This window comes from Coregonus clupeaformis, chromosome 13 (genome assembly GCF_020615455.1).
Source record: "Coregonus clupeaformis isolate EN_2021a chromosome 13, ASM2061545v1, whole genome shotgun sequence".
NCBI lineage: Eukaryota > Metazoa > Chordata > Actinopteri > Salmoniformes > Salmonidae > Coregonus > Coregonus clupeaformis.
In genome coordinates this window covers 12,342,351-12,354,578 of record NC_059204.1, presented here as the reverse complement: position 1 = coordinate 12,354,578, position 12,228 = coordinate 12,342,351, and the positions used below count along the sequence as shown (strand labels likewise).

Below are 12,228 nucleotides of genomic sequence, written 5' to 3'. Positions count from 1 at the left end.
GTGAAGTAGGCTATAATTAATTGTGTTTTACTTTTCGGCATCAGACCTACCCAATTCTCACTTGAAACTGTTTTTTGTGTTTTAATATGCTAAATTGCACATTCCGTTAACATCTGACTCCAGAGTGATCTTGCAATTTGTAGTCTATGACATTTCAGATTTAGATATAATTTATCACAAAGTAGTTTGTCTGTAGTGAACTACTTTTTCAAAGTAACTTTACTTAGGTAACTATATTTTTCTTAAGGTTAGCTTTAGTGTAGCTTAACTTCTTCCAGTGTGAAGTAGTTGGTAGCTTGGTAAAGCATATTTTCAGAGTAGCTTCCCCAACACTGAACAGAAAGTAGTTTGAATGATTATAAAGGTCTAATTTTCGGGTGTAGGCTGTGCGTAATGGTCCCTAAACGATATCCAAAGTGTAGCCTAAATTATTTAATCACAATAAATTGCGCATTAAGTTTGCGTAGATTGTAGCCTACTTATAAGACAATGATTACACTGAGTGTAGAAAACATTAGGAACGCCTGCTCTTTCCATGACATAGACTGACCAGGTGAATCCAGGTGAAAGATATCATCCCTAATTGATGTCACCTGTTAAATCCACTTCAATCAGTGTAGATGAAGGGGAGGAGACAGGTTAAAGAAGGATATTTAAGCCTTGAGACAATTGAGACATGATTGTGTATGTGTGCCATTCAGAGGGTGAATGGGCAAGACAAAAGGTTTAAGTGCCTTTGCACGGGGTATGGTAGTAGGTGCCAGGCGCACCGGTTTGTGTCAAGAACTGCAATGCTGCAGGGTTTTTCACGCTCAACAGTTTGTACATGTGTGTCAAGAATGGTCCACCACCCAAAGGACATCCAGCCAACTTCACACAACTGTGGGAAGCATTGGAGTCAACATGGACCAGCATCCCTGTGGAAAGCTTTCGACACCTTGTAAAGTACATGCCCCAACGAATTGAGGCTGTTCTGGGGGCAAAAGAGGATGCAACTCAATATTAGGAAGGTCTTCCTAATGTTTTGTACACTCAGTGTATATCATATGTGTAATCACCAGTAGGCCTACAGGTTAGTGATTTGATTTGTAGTCCTTACTATAGCAATGCAACAATTTGTTGTTGTCGAGCTGGCCTTGACACATACTGCTTAGGGTTCTAGCAGCGTTCAAAACAACTGGGAACTCGGAAATCTCCGACTTCCCACTTGTCTTGAAAGCACCATAGATAGATCCTAGAATAATTGGCGTGAATTAGCGTGTTGATGGCACATGCTATTGCATATGGCCTGTGATTTAAATTACCGGTTGATATAGCCCTGTGCTATCAGTTTCAGGGTTCCCGTATTGGTCAGTCCTGGAAACAATTTTGTGAGGGCATGAGCATGTCAGATAACGTCCTGTGCCAATATGTTTAGGTCAGTGCAGAAAGGGGAGGAAAGGTTGTATCTTGTGCGCATGGATGCGGGAGGGTTCAGTAGGTGGTGTCGCTGCGTTTCAACAGCTTGTATCACCACGGTGGCAACGCTGCAGAGTAGAGAGGAGAGAACGGAGTGAGAGGCGACAGTCACGACGACTGCAGCAGCTGGTTAAAGTGATATAATCTTGTGTTACGAGACTTAACTTTTCCGGGAAACATCAGGGGATTATGGAACCACACTATAAAAGGTCATTGAGCTTTTTCGAGCAGTTTTTTGTTTTAATTTCTAAAGCCACTTGAAATGAAGAATACTGGTGATTTAACAAAATAAACAATGTGTCCGTGTTGATCCATGGATTTACAGTTATCTGTTATGGAGGAACTGGGTCATCAACATGAGTTTTGATACTGCTAATGATGCCAACTTCTGGAGTAACGGTTCGGCGGAGCTGTACACGGAGACACCGGGACCGTTGTCTGCAAATAATTCCAATTTGACCACGGCCAATTACACACACACGAATCCGCTGGACCTTACCCGAGCCGTGCCAGTTGGTATGGTTCTGGGCGCTTTCATTCTGTTCGCAATCGTGGGCAACATACTCGTAATACTTTCCGTTGTGTGCAACAGACACCTGCGTATCCCAACGAACTATTTCATTATCAACCTAGCCATTGCGGACCTGTTGCTGGGTACCACAGTGCTGCCCGTGTCCGCAACACTGGAGATTCTCGACTACTGGGTATTCGGGAGGATCTTCTGTGACATCTGGGCAGCAGTGGACGTGCTATGTTGCACGGCCTCCATCATGAGCCTGTGCGTAATATCCATAGACCGTTATATAGGCGTGCGCTACCCACTGCAGTACCCCTGTATAGTAACGGAGAAAAGAGCCCTTTTGGCCATGCTCGGTGTGTGGGTTCTCGCCACTGTCATCTCCATCGGACCTCTGCTCGGGTGGAAACAACCACCCTCAAATGATGACACCATTTGCCCCATCACCGAAGAGCCCTTTTACGCACTCTTCTCCTCCCTGGGTTCATTTTACATACCTCTGGCTGTCATCCTGTGCATGTACTGCCAGGTTTATGTAGTTGCCAAACGAACCACTAAGAACTTGGAGGCGGGGGTCATGAAAGAACGCATGGACTCGAATGAGCTCACGCTCAGGATCCACTGCAAAAACGCACAGCTGCAGGAATACTGCGTCACGGGCAAAGGCCAGGCGCGGAGCACTCTGACCGTGAAACTGCTCAAGTTCTCCCGAGAGAAGAAAGCTGCTAAGACTCTCGGTGTGGTGGTGGGCATGTTTATTCTCTGCTGGCTGCCATTCTTCCTCGTGCTGCCCATTGGTAGGTTTGGAGTATTTTTTTAGCAAACTTTTGTCACAATTTCCCCCTAGTTGTATTAGGTTTTATTGAACCCCATACCTGCTGGATAGATATGACACTGAACCCATACATGTTGTTTTGCAAATAAACCTTGAGTGTGTGCGTGCGTGCGTGCGTGCGTGTGCGTGTGTGTGTGTGCGTGCGTGCGTGCGTGTGTATGTGTGTGACATGAAAGGACAGCATCTAACCGAACAGTCTATTCTCTGCTAGTGTCCTCCAACCCAAGTGTTTAAGCCCTTAAGCACTCACGCAGAGATACACACAAACACACACACACACACACTTTCTCCCTCTCTCTGACGCACACACACACACACACATATAATTTTAAAAAATCACATACAGTATGCCAACAATATAGAGTTTTCATAATTCCCAAATTCTGATGATAGTGGTGTCAAAAATGAAATAATCTGGTTAGGCAGAAAAGGGTTTAATCAGAAGCAGTATGTACCCATGCCAAAACATGTAGGGTATTACATTAAAATACAACTTCCTTTTATTATCAAAATATTAACTTTTCCATGAATTAACTTGCCAAAAATGTTAAGATTGAGAAATACCATGTTTTCCAGCCAGTGGCACCAGAAATCACACAGTTAACTGACAATTTTTCATTTAAATTTTGTAAAGAAATGACACACACAACCAGACACACTGTCACATTCTAACACACACAATCTACACACACATTATTATTTAGTTGTATTGTTTGTATATATTTTATATTTTGTGTGACTGTTCTTGTCTATCAGTGTATCTGTAATTTGGTTACTTGTTGTGTTTTATGTGTTTGTTTTCTTCCCCAGGAAGAATAGCTGCTGCTTCAACAAAAGCTCATGTAGATGCAAATAAAGCAATAAAACATTAAAGTAAAACATCAATAGCCCTATATCACTAGGCATGAGACTATATAAATAGCTACAAAAAGAATCAAATATTGTCAATTATTGATAATACTCAGTTTTGTCTATCACATAAATAAATCCTGAAATCTCTTTTTTCGAGCTTGATATCGGTCAGTCCACACCGTGCGTGAGATAACAGAAATGGTCAGGTGTTGTGGCGATATACAGGTTATTTGGTCAGTGTTGTGGCGATAATCAGGTTATGTAGTCAGGTGTTGTGGTGATAATCAGGTTATTTAGTCAGGTGTTGTGGTGATAATCAGGTTATTTGTTCAGGTGTTGTGGCGATATACAGGTTATTTGGTCAGTGTTGTGGCGATAATCAGGTTATGTAGTCAGGTGTTGTGGTGATAATCAGGTTATTTAGTCAGGTGTTGTGGTGATAATCAGGTTATTTGTTCAGGTGTTGTGGCGATAATCAGGTTATTTGGTCAGGTGTTGTGGCGATAATCAGGTTATTTGGTCAGGTGTTGTGGCGATAATCAGGTTATGTAGTCAGGTGTTGTGGCGATAATCAGGTTATGTAGTCAGGTGTTGTGGCGATAATCAGGTTATTTGGTCAGGTGTGGCGATAATCAGGTTATTTGGTCAGGTGTTGTGGTGATAATCAGGTTATTTGGTCAGGTGTTGTGGTGATAATCAGGTTATTTAGTCAGGTGTTGTGGTGATAATCAGGTTATTTAGTCAGGTGTTGTGGCGATAATCAGGTTATTTGGTCAGGTGTTGTGGTGATAATCAGGTTATTTAGTCAGGTGTTGTGGTGATAATCAGGTTATTTAGTCAGGTGTTGTGGCGATAATCAGGTTATTTAGTCAGGTGTTGTGGTGATAATCAGGTTATTTAGTCAGGTGTTGTGGCGATAATCAGGTTATTTGGTCAGGTGTTGTGGTGATAATCAGGTTATTTAGTCAGGTGTTGTGGCGATAATCAGGTTATTTAGTCAGGTGTTGTGGTGATAATCAGGTTATTAGGTCAGGTGTTGTGGCGATAATCAGGTTATTAGGTCAGGTGTTGTGGCGATAATCAGGTTATTAGGTCAGGTGTTGTGGCGATAATCAGGTTATTTGGCTCTGCTCAAATTACCCAGAGTGGTAATGTCCAATTGAGGCTCCCTTTTGTTTCCTGAGGCCTCATCAGGGTGTAATATGGACATTGAGGCTGTGTGGGTGACAGAGATGGAGACGTATACGCACTGAGGCAGAGCAGTGACCTAGCCTGGCCACACCATGGAAGTGGAAGCACTGTGTAGAGGGGTGACAGCCAGTGAAGATCACACAGTGTAATTGATGGTGCAAAATAAGACAATGCTTTGGGTACATTTTAGTCATTTAGCAGACGCTCTTATCCAGAGCGACTTACAGTTTAGTGAGTGCATACATTTTTCATAGTAGCCAAATGAGTCCGAGGCGTATGTCCGTGTCTTTGTGTGTACCGCACAGCTGGCATCCTGTTGGACCCTCCTCCAGAGGCTCAGGGACATTAAAGATAATAAAAATGTAATTGGTTTGAAGGATTACTGCTTTCCTGACGCTGGTTGTAATTTCCCCCTCCTATGGTTTTTGGAATAGGATGTCTGATATATGTGTTATGTGTTCCGGGAGCAACAATGAGCCTTGAATAGCTCTGTCTTTACTTTCTCTGCCCTCAAAATGCTTTCAGACTACCAGTATATCAGCGAATATATCATCTACATTATATTCAAAATGACGTAATCTGTTACTTCAACTATTATTATTTACTTGAGGTATGGAGATGGAGAGCAGTTGTTATCTCAGTTATGCAATAAAGCCCAAGATATTAACTGTAATAATTGGCATATATGGTGTTTTCATTGGAAATGATTGGGTCCTTACAAAGCACTCACTCATATGTTCTTAATCATAAACCTACTGTGTGACCAGTCTCTCAGAAAAATTGGATCAAAATAGCTGGGTCAAATATTATTGGTGTCCACATTCGACAGACTATTGCAACTGGCAGGATTTTAAATACTCTTTTTGAAAGCTTTCGCAGATTGTGTTTGACGATAGCGCCACTTTTCACTGCCAGTATAAACTATGCAATTCTCAAGCTCTCTGCATTGACCCGCCAAAGGCATGTTTTGTTAGTGTCACCCAACATGATGTAGTTACTACAAACGATGGTGCTCTGTGATCTAGTATGCCTGTATCTTACACCTTGTCCTCAGGCGGAGGTGGTGAACAATACAAGGACAGATTTTGTGGGAGAAACAGGAAACAGCGTCTGTTCAATCAAACACAGATGATGGTGATAAGGATAGAACTCGCAGAACTCACCAGATGAACTGAAACATTACATACTAAAGATATTGCTCCTCGATTGATTGTTGCTTTCCATGTTATGTAACCAACATTTACTGTTTTGCCAAGGTTACAGTTGAATTTATACACTCTTAGAAAAAAGGGTTCCAAAAGGGTTCTTTGGCTGGACCCCTAGGAGAACCATTTTTGGTTCCAGGTAGAACCCTTTTTGGTTCCAGGTAGAACTCTTTTGGGTTCAATGTAGAACCCTCTGTGTAAAGGATTCTACATGGAACCAAAATGGTTCTACCTTGAATCAAAAACGTTTTTTCAAAGGGTTATCCTGTGGGGACAACCGAAGAACCCTTTTAGGTTCTATGTAGCATATTTTTTTCTAAGAGTGTAAGGACAATAATATTGAATTCCCACCATATTTAATAGATGTTTCCCCAGAAGGTTTCAGACTAGTTAACTAACCAACCCAAATTCTCCAATGAGCTGTAATTCGAGCGTGATATGATGGTGATGGGTCCCTTATGCTTCTAGAGTAATGTAGTTGGAATGCCAGGGCCCTCATACAGTAGGGCCCCACTGACTAGCATGCCTCTTAGGTCCTCTTTAAATATGGCTTTGGACATTATCTTTTACAGTGGCTTGCGAAAGTATTCACCCCCCTTGGCATTTTTCCTATTTTGTTGCCTTACAACCTGGAATTAAAATTGATTTTTTGGTGGGGTTTGTATCATTTGATTTACACAACATGCCTACCACTTTGAAGATGCAAAATATTTGTTATTGTGAAACAAACAAGAAATAAGACAAAAAAACAGAAAACTTGAGCGTGCATAACTATTCACGCCCCCAAAGTCAATACTTTGTAGAGCCACCTTTTACAGCAATTACAGCTGCAAGTCTCTTGGGATATGTCTCTATAAGCTTGGCACATCTAGCCACTGGATTTTTGCCCATTCTTCAAGGCAAAACTGCTCCAGCTCCTTCAAGTTGGATGGGTTCCGCTGGTGTACAGCAATCTTTAAGTCATACCACAGATTCTCGGTTGGATTGAGGTCTGGGCTTTTACTAGGCCATTCCAAGACATTTAAATCTTTCCGCTTAAACCACTCAAGTGTTGCTTTAGCAGTATGCTTAGGGTCATTGTCCTGCTGGAAGGTGAACCTCCGTCCCAGTCTCAAATCTCTGGAAGACTGAAACAGGTTTCCCTCAAGAATCTCCCTGTATTTAGCGGCATCCATCATTCCTTCAATTCTGACCAGTTTCCCGGTCCCTGCCGATGAAAAACATCCCCACAGCATGATGCTGCCACCACCATGCTTCACTGTGGGGATGGTGTTCTTGGGGTGATGAGAGGTGTTGGGTTTGTGCCAGACATAGCGTTTTCCTTGATGGCCAAAAAGCTCAATTTTGGTCTCATCTGACCAGAGTACCTTCTTCCATATGTTTGGGGTGTCTCCCACATGCCTTTTGGCGAACACCAAATGTGTTTGCTTATTTTTTTCTTTAAGCAATGGCTTTTTTCTGGCCACTCTTCCGTAAAGCCCAGCTCTGAGGAGTTTACATGGTTTACGAGTTTAAAGTGGTTCTATGGACAGATACTCCAATCTCCGCTGTGGAGCTTTGCAGCTCCTTCAGGGTTATCTTTGTTGCCTCTCTGATTAATGCCCTCCTTGCCTGGTCTGTGAGTTTTGGTGGGCGGCCCCCTCTTGGCAGGTTTGTTGTGGTGCCATATTCTTTCCATTTTTTAATAATGGATTTAACGGTGCTCCATGGGATGTTCATATATATAACCCAACCCTGATCTGTACTTCTCCACAACTTTGTCCCTGACCTGTTTGGAGAGCTCCTTGGTCTTCATTGTGCCGCTTGTGTGGTGGTGCCCCTTGCATAGTGGTGTTGCAGACTCTGGGGCCTTTCAGAACAGGTGTATATATACTGAGATCATGTGACACTTAGATTGCACACAGGTGGACTTTATTTAACTAATTATGTGACTTCTGAAGGTAATTGGTTGCACCAGATCTTATTTAGGGGCTTCATAGCAAAGGGGGTGAATACATATTCACGCACCACTTTTCCATAATTTATTTGTTAGAATTTTTTGAGACAAGTAATTTTTTAAATTTCACTTCACCAATTTGGACTAATTTGTGTATGTCCATTACATGAAATCCAAATACAAATCCATTTAAATTACAGGTTGTAATGCAACAAAATAGGAAAAACGCCAAGGGTGATGCATACTTTTGCAAGGCACTGTACTCCATGCTTTTGTCCATTCATGGGTGTATGAGGAGCGGTCCAAGGGTATTTATTTCCAAGGTAGATCTCAGGGTCTTTCATAGATTCCTTGCCTATTCTATCATAATCAAGTGTGTGGAACTGTGCTGGAGAACTGAACACCTGGCACTGGAAAACAACCCCAGCCAGTAGCACATTATTAATTACTGCAGTGGGCTAAATCAGGGTCACACACTGTTTCTTGGTCTTAACCAAATATACTTTAAAACAAAAGTATACACCTCAAACACAGTTATGGCCTTAAAAAAAAAAGACACCTGTACCATGTCAGATATAGCGTTGAAATGTGTTATATTTTGAGTTTCCATCCCAATATTACACTTTATATACATCACAGAAGACTGAAATATAACAAAACCGTTTGACATAGAAACACCAGATTTTCGGCCTTTAAAAAAAAGCAATGTTTATTAATTATGACATTTTGAAGATTATTAATAACATTCCACCCATGGGGCCACTAGGTCATTTAACTGCAGGAAAAGGCTACAGTGTAACCACAGTCTCTCCAAGGGCCAGGCTGAGAAATAAAAAAATGTGTCCTTGAATTAGATGGTTCTATGAGCCATGGTTCTATTCTGAGAAAACACAGTAATAACTCTTGTTAAACATCTCTCCATCCCGAAGTCTAAAGAGAGAAATTATGGAATGCCACATCTTTTCATCCAATAACGTGACAGCCAGGGCTTCTGTGGCAGGACATACCAAAGTGGATGAGTACCCACAATGCTGAGTCCAAAAAGGCCAAAAAAGGGATGAGATGTGCAACAGGGGAGGAGTGCAAGGGCAGTAAAACAGTGGACTCCCAGCAGTGAAAGCCTCTGGGATTAGTGTGCCTGTAAAATTGGGAAGACTTTGGAATGATGATGGACGTCTGTGACCTTTGTTTATGAGCTGGAGACAGTAAAGATGAAAATCTAGAAAGTGCTTCTCTGAAACGGATACTGTATCATGTCAGCGCAGTAGTGGCATTGCTTACTGTAATGATTTCTTTATTGGATGTGAGGCTGCTTGTAAATCCTGCCTTACTTTAACTTTTTCAACATTTGCTGTTTTACAACTTTTATTCTTTCATATTCAAGGTTCAGTAGCTTATTCAGAATCGGTGAAGGCTCATGTAAGGTCGGTAGAGTTGACCTCAGTGGTTAAGGAGACCATAGTACAGTAACGATGAGAGCAGTCAGTGAGTGACGCTATCTTTCTCTATCTAAAACATTCCAAAACAGGAAACAGCCAAGACAATAGAATCAGCACCAAGGTGGTAGTCATTGGAATCACTGTGTAGCCATTGTAAGCGTTGGAGACCCACCAATCTCCATATCTCTGTTATCGGGGCCTGTGTATATCAGGTGCTTGAGGCAGGTGTGTCGTATCACACACAATAGAATGTGCCCTTCGTGCTTGAATTAATGTATGATTAAATATAATAAATACTTTTGTCTTAAGTTCTATCGAAAATATGACGCTTCAATAATACCAGCAGACAAACAATCACAAGTGCAGTAAAGAGTTGAATAAAAAAAAAACAGCCTGCACTCTCTAAAACGTTTTCTCATCTCATCTCCTTTGTCGCTGATCATTGATCTGAAAGGTCTGGGAAGGTGAAAGCATAGAGATTGAAACCCCACCAAGCCTATATTTCACCTTTCCCGTCTCTCTAGATCAGTGGTGTGGAGCGAGAGGAGGATGCTGGTGATAATTGCTGGCACATTGGCTTTCTGTGAGGTTCTTTTGATGAATGCTGCCATCTCTTGATCGCCAAAATGAATGGATTGAAGAGATGGTTCAGCGTTTTACATTGTTGTCTCAGATCAATTATTTCTACCACCACAGTACATACCACATCTTAATTTCTCAAATGTAAAGTTATGTGTCATTAAAAAAAGCAATGTATAAAATATATATAATAACATTTATTTTTTAAATAGCTCTCAATTGATAACATGTTTTCTCCATGTACTCTCCCAGGGTCGTTTAACGCCAACCTGCGTCCCCCGGAGACGTTCTTCAAGGTGATCTTCTGGCTGGGCTACTTCAACAGCTGCCTGAATCCCATCATCTACCCCTGCTACAGCCGAGAGTTCAAGCAGGCCTTCATCCGTATCCTGAAGTGCCGCTGCCGTCAGAAGAAGAAGCAGAAGGGCTGGAGGGCCTACTACAACCACCAATCCTCCCACCTGGGCTCCACCAATAGCTCCTACCTCAATGGGAGTCAGCAGACCCTGTCCTCCATCAACCCCAGCCCTCGCTGTGTCAGCAAAGGGGCCGGCTCTCGGCTGGAGCCTGGGATCGACCTCCACTCCCCATCCTCCTGCCCGTCTCTGCCTGGTGGGAGCCCCTTCACTGGCCAGATGAGGGCCCTCCCTGGGGCTTTCTGCCAGAGCACCAGCGGAACCAGCAGAGTCCACCTGGTCTCCCCCCTGGCCAGGGAGCCAGTGCATGCCAATGGACAGAGTAAGAATGGAGAGGTGGAGCATGGATCAATCAGGGCAACGCCTGAGACAATTATGTAATGGCAGTGTGGGGCACCAGTCATAAGCCTGGACAATGTTGTTTGATAGTCTGTGCTTATGCTGACATGAGACTAGCAAAGAGCTTTTTTTTTTTGAGACTATACATTGGATCATTGTGAATGTCTAAATGCAATATGGACAGTAACCTAAGTACTGTAGCAGTATGGATTGAAGATGTACACATCACAATGTGTCCCTCAGTATTTATTACTAAGAATCTGGTTGCTTGTTGTTCCATGTCCTCCAGATGTCATCATCAATAGGTATTTTGGACAATTTTAGACAGAACACTGAAGGCCTCTGCTACTGCACAAAACATTTTCCAGAACAATGTGTGCAGCTCTGTCACATACTGTACTACCTAGGCCCTTGAAAGACCCCGTGAAAAAGGGACCAACTTTTCCCACGTTTTGACTTTGGTAGCACTGCTCTGCATTTGCAACAGACATATAAAAGACGTCTCTACAATTCTTTGAGGGTAAAACATATCCTTGTTGTCATAATGTATTTGTTCTATTTGTATGTTTGGTGAAACATTTCTGGAGTCATGGCTATTGAAAGCATTGTGTTGAGATCATTCAAGTTAATTATTGACATGAATCCCAGTGTGCATTTGGGTTTGGTCTCTCAATTTATGAATGTATTTGCAACATTCCATAACAACCACTGTGTAATGTAATATTGAAAAAGCATTTTTAGGTATGTATAGCATGTGGTGTATCTTGATATACAGTGTCTTATAGCAGCGTTTGTAGCTCACATCTGCTAAACTTGGGATTTATGTTTATTTATTACAATTTAGGTGGTGATAGAAATGTTGTTTTATGTAAAGGGGAATGTACTTTTAATCTCAAACAATTTAGAGGGACAGTGCAGAAACAACATAACTATGTTGACAAATAAAATAAATCTTAAATTAAATTGAAATTAAAGATGCTCAGTGGCTGTTCAGATGTATCTACAGTACATTTAAGGATATTGTAAACTCAAATGCCCCTAAATGCTCTCTTGAAAATATGTAGTCATATTCAAACGTATCAATCTTAATTCAGACAAAACATTTTATTTTTTTAAAGATGTTTTATCCCACTATGGTGAGTATAACCAAGTGAAACGGAAATGTCATAATACACTACTCCATTACCCCCACACACACACACACACACACACACACACAGGCTCCCTGGTCCACCTCACACACACACACACACACACACACACACACACACACACACACACACACACACACACACACACACACACACACACACACACACACAGGCTCCCTGGTCCACCCCATAACTCCTACCACTCACTGTACATTCTGTTAAGACACAGATAAGACAACACAGAGGTGATTTGTGTCTAAAGAAATGGCTTTGTTGTACATGATGTTCTTTTGTAAATGGTTTTGAGTGC

The 12,228-nt window shown here is 41.9% G+C and overlaps 1 protein-coding gene across 1 annotated transcript; it reads left to right on the top strand.

The window, feature by feature from the left end:
* The first annotated feature begins 1,558 nt into the window (after positions 1 to 1,558).
* Positions 1,559 to 11,993, top strand: LOC121580147 (alpha-1A adrenergic receptor-like). The gene is made up of 2 exons (XM_041895204.1): positions 1,559 to 2,772; positions 10,265 to 11,993. Exons 1-2 carry the CDS (start codon positions 1,815 to 1,817, stop codon positions 10,807 to 10,809), a joined length of 1,503 nt encoding a protein of 500 aa, XP_041751138.1. The 5' UTR covers positions 1,559 to 1,814; the 3' UTR covers positions 10,810 to 11,993.
* Positions 11,994 to 12,228: the final 235 nt, after the last annotated feature.

What these genes read in the sequence shown, in the direction of transcription:
- LOC121580147 (XM_041895204.1), top strand. Translation starts at nt 1,815, where the DNA reads ATGAGTTTTGATACTGCTAATGATGCCAACTTCTGGAGTAACGGTTCG. An exon ending in CTTCCTCGTGCTGCCCATTG is followed by an intron (nt 2,773 to 10,264) that starts GTAGGTTTGGAG and finishes GTACTCTCCCAG; the next exon opens with GGTCGTTTAACGCCAACCTG.